Source organism: Rhea americana, unplaced genomic scaffold (genome assembly GCF_003343005.1).
Source record: "Rhea americana isolate MKP2758 unplaced genomic scaffold, rheAme1 scaffold_246, whole genome shotgun sequence".
Classification (NCBI taxonomy): Eukaryota; Metazoa; Chordata; class Aves; order Rheiformes; family Rheidae; genus Rhea; species Rhea americana.
Window position 1 is genome coordinate 1,258,059 of NW_028186364.1, and position 1,100 is coordinate 1,259,158.

General features: G+C 67.1%; 1 protein-coding gene across 1 annotated transcript in view; it reads left to right on the top strand.

The window, feature by feature from the left end:
* Positions 1-533, top strand: part of TINAGL1 (tubulointerstitial nephritis antigen like 1) — a 7,671-nt gene extending 7,138 nt beyond the window's left edge. The window contains exon 9 of the mRNA XM_085306747.1: positions 6-533. Coding sequence (XP_085162873.1) covers positions 6-89 — 84 coding nt within the window. The 3' untranslated portion in view covers positions 90-533. The remainder of the gene's footprint in view (positions 1-5) is intronic.
* Positions 534-1,100: the final 567 nt, after the last annotated feature.

The window sequence follows — 1,100 nt, forward strand, 5'->3', positions numbered from 1 at the left end:
CCCGGGGCATCAACGAGTGCGAGGTGGAGACCTTCGTGGTGGGGGTGTGGGGCCGCGTCAGCGCGGAGGACATGCACCACCGCAAGTGACCCCCCCCCGCCCCCGCCGTGCTGCAGCACGGGCCCCGGCTCGGCGCTGCTGACGCTGCGGCCGCTCTGCCCCCGGGCTCTGCCCGACCCCCCCGGCTTCGCGCGGGACGGCGGCGGCGGCGGCTCTCGCCCGCTAATCCCGGCCCGGCTGAGCCGGGCTTTGTTGGGAGCCGCGTGTTGTTCAAAGCGCCCGGCGCTGGCGGCTCCCCTGCCTTCGTCCGAGCCCCGGGGGGGGGGGGGTTTCCCCGGTGAAGAGCCTCCACGGTGCTACCCGCAGCCCCCTCCCACCGCGGGGCTTTGCACCACTCGGACGGTTCCTCCTCCTTTCTTTTTTTTTCTTTTTGTATTTATTTTGCTTTTTATTATTTGTAAATAAACTTACGGAAGCCTGCGCGTGCGGCTGGCGGCGGCCCCCGGGCTCGGTGGCTGGAAGCGCCGCGATAAGGCCGCGCTGTGTCCCTTCCTGCCGCGCTGGGACGCCGTGACCGCTGGCAGGCCCCCGGGGAGGGGGGTGGGGGGGGCCGCTGTCCCTCCGTCTGTCCGTCCTATTTACCGCGGTCTTAGGAAGAGGGCCCATGCTGCACCCGCCCTTCTCCAGGGGCTTGTAGCCAAGTCCAGCTGCTGGGAAGGTGCAGGGTGCGTGTGTGTGTGTGTGTGTGTGTGTGTACGCGTGTGCATGCAGGCCTACGTGTGCGTGTGTCTGTCTGTCTGTGCACAGCATTTACCACGGCTTTGGGGTGGAGGCTCGTGGTGCTGCCTGCGATGGCCTCGCATCCACATCACGGTGCTGGGAGCGTGTAGAGCGCGTGTGCATGTGTGTGCAGATGTGCACGTGCAGGTGTGTGTGTGCATGTGCAGGCGCGCGTGTGCAGGCACGTGTGTGTGTGTGTGTGCGCGTGCAGGCATGGGTGTGCACGCGTGTCTGTATGTGCACATCTGTCCCTGCCCATCCCCGGCACTTACCGCAGCCTTGTGCCGGTAGCCCACGCTACAGCCCCAGGGAGGGGTGTG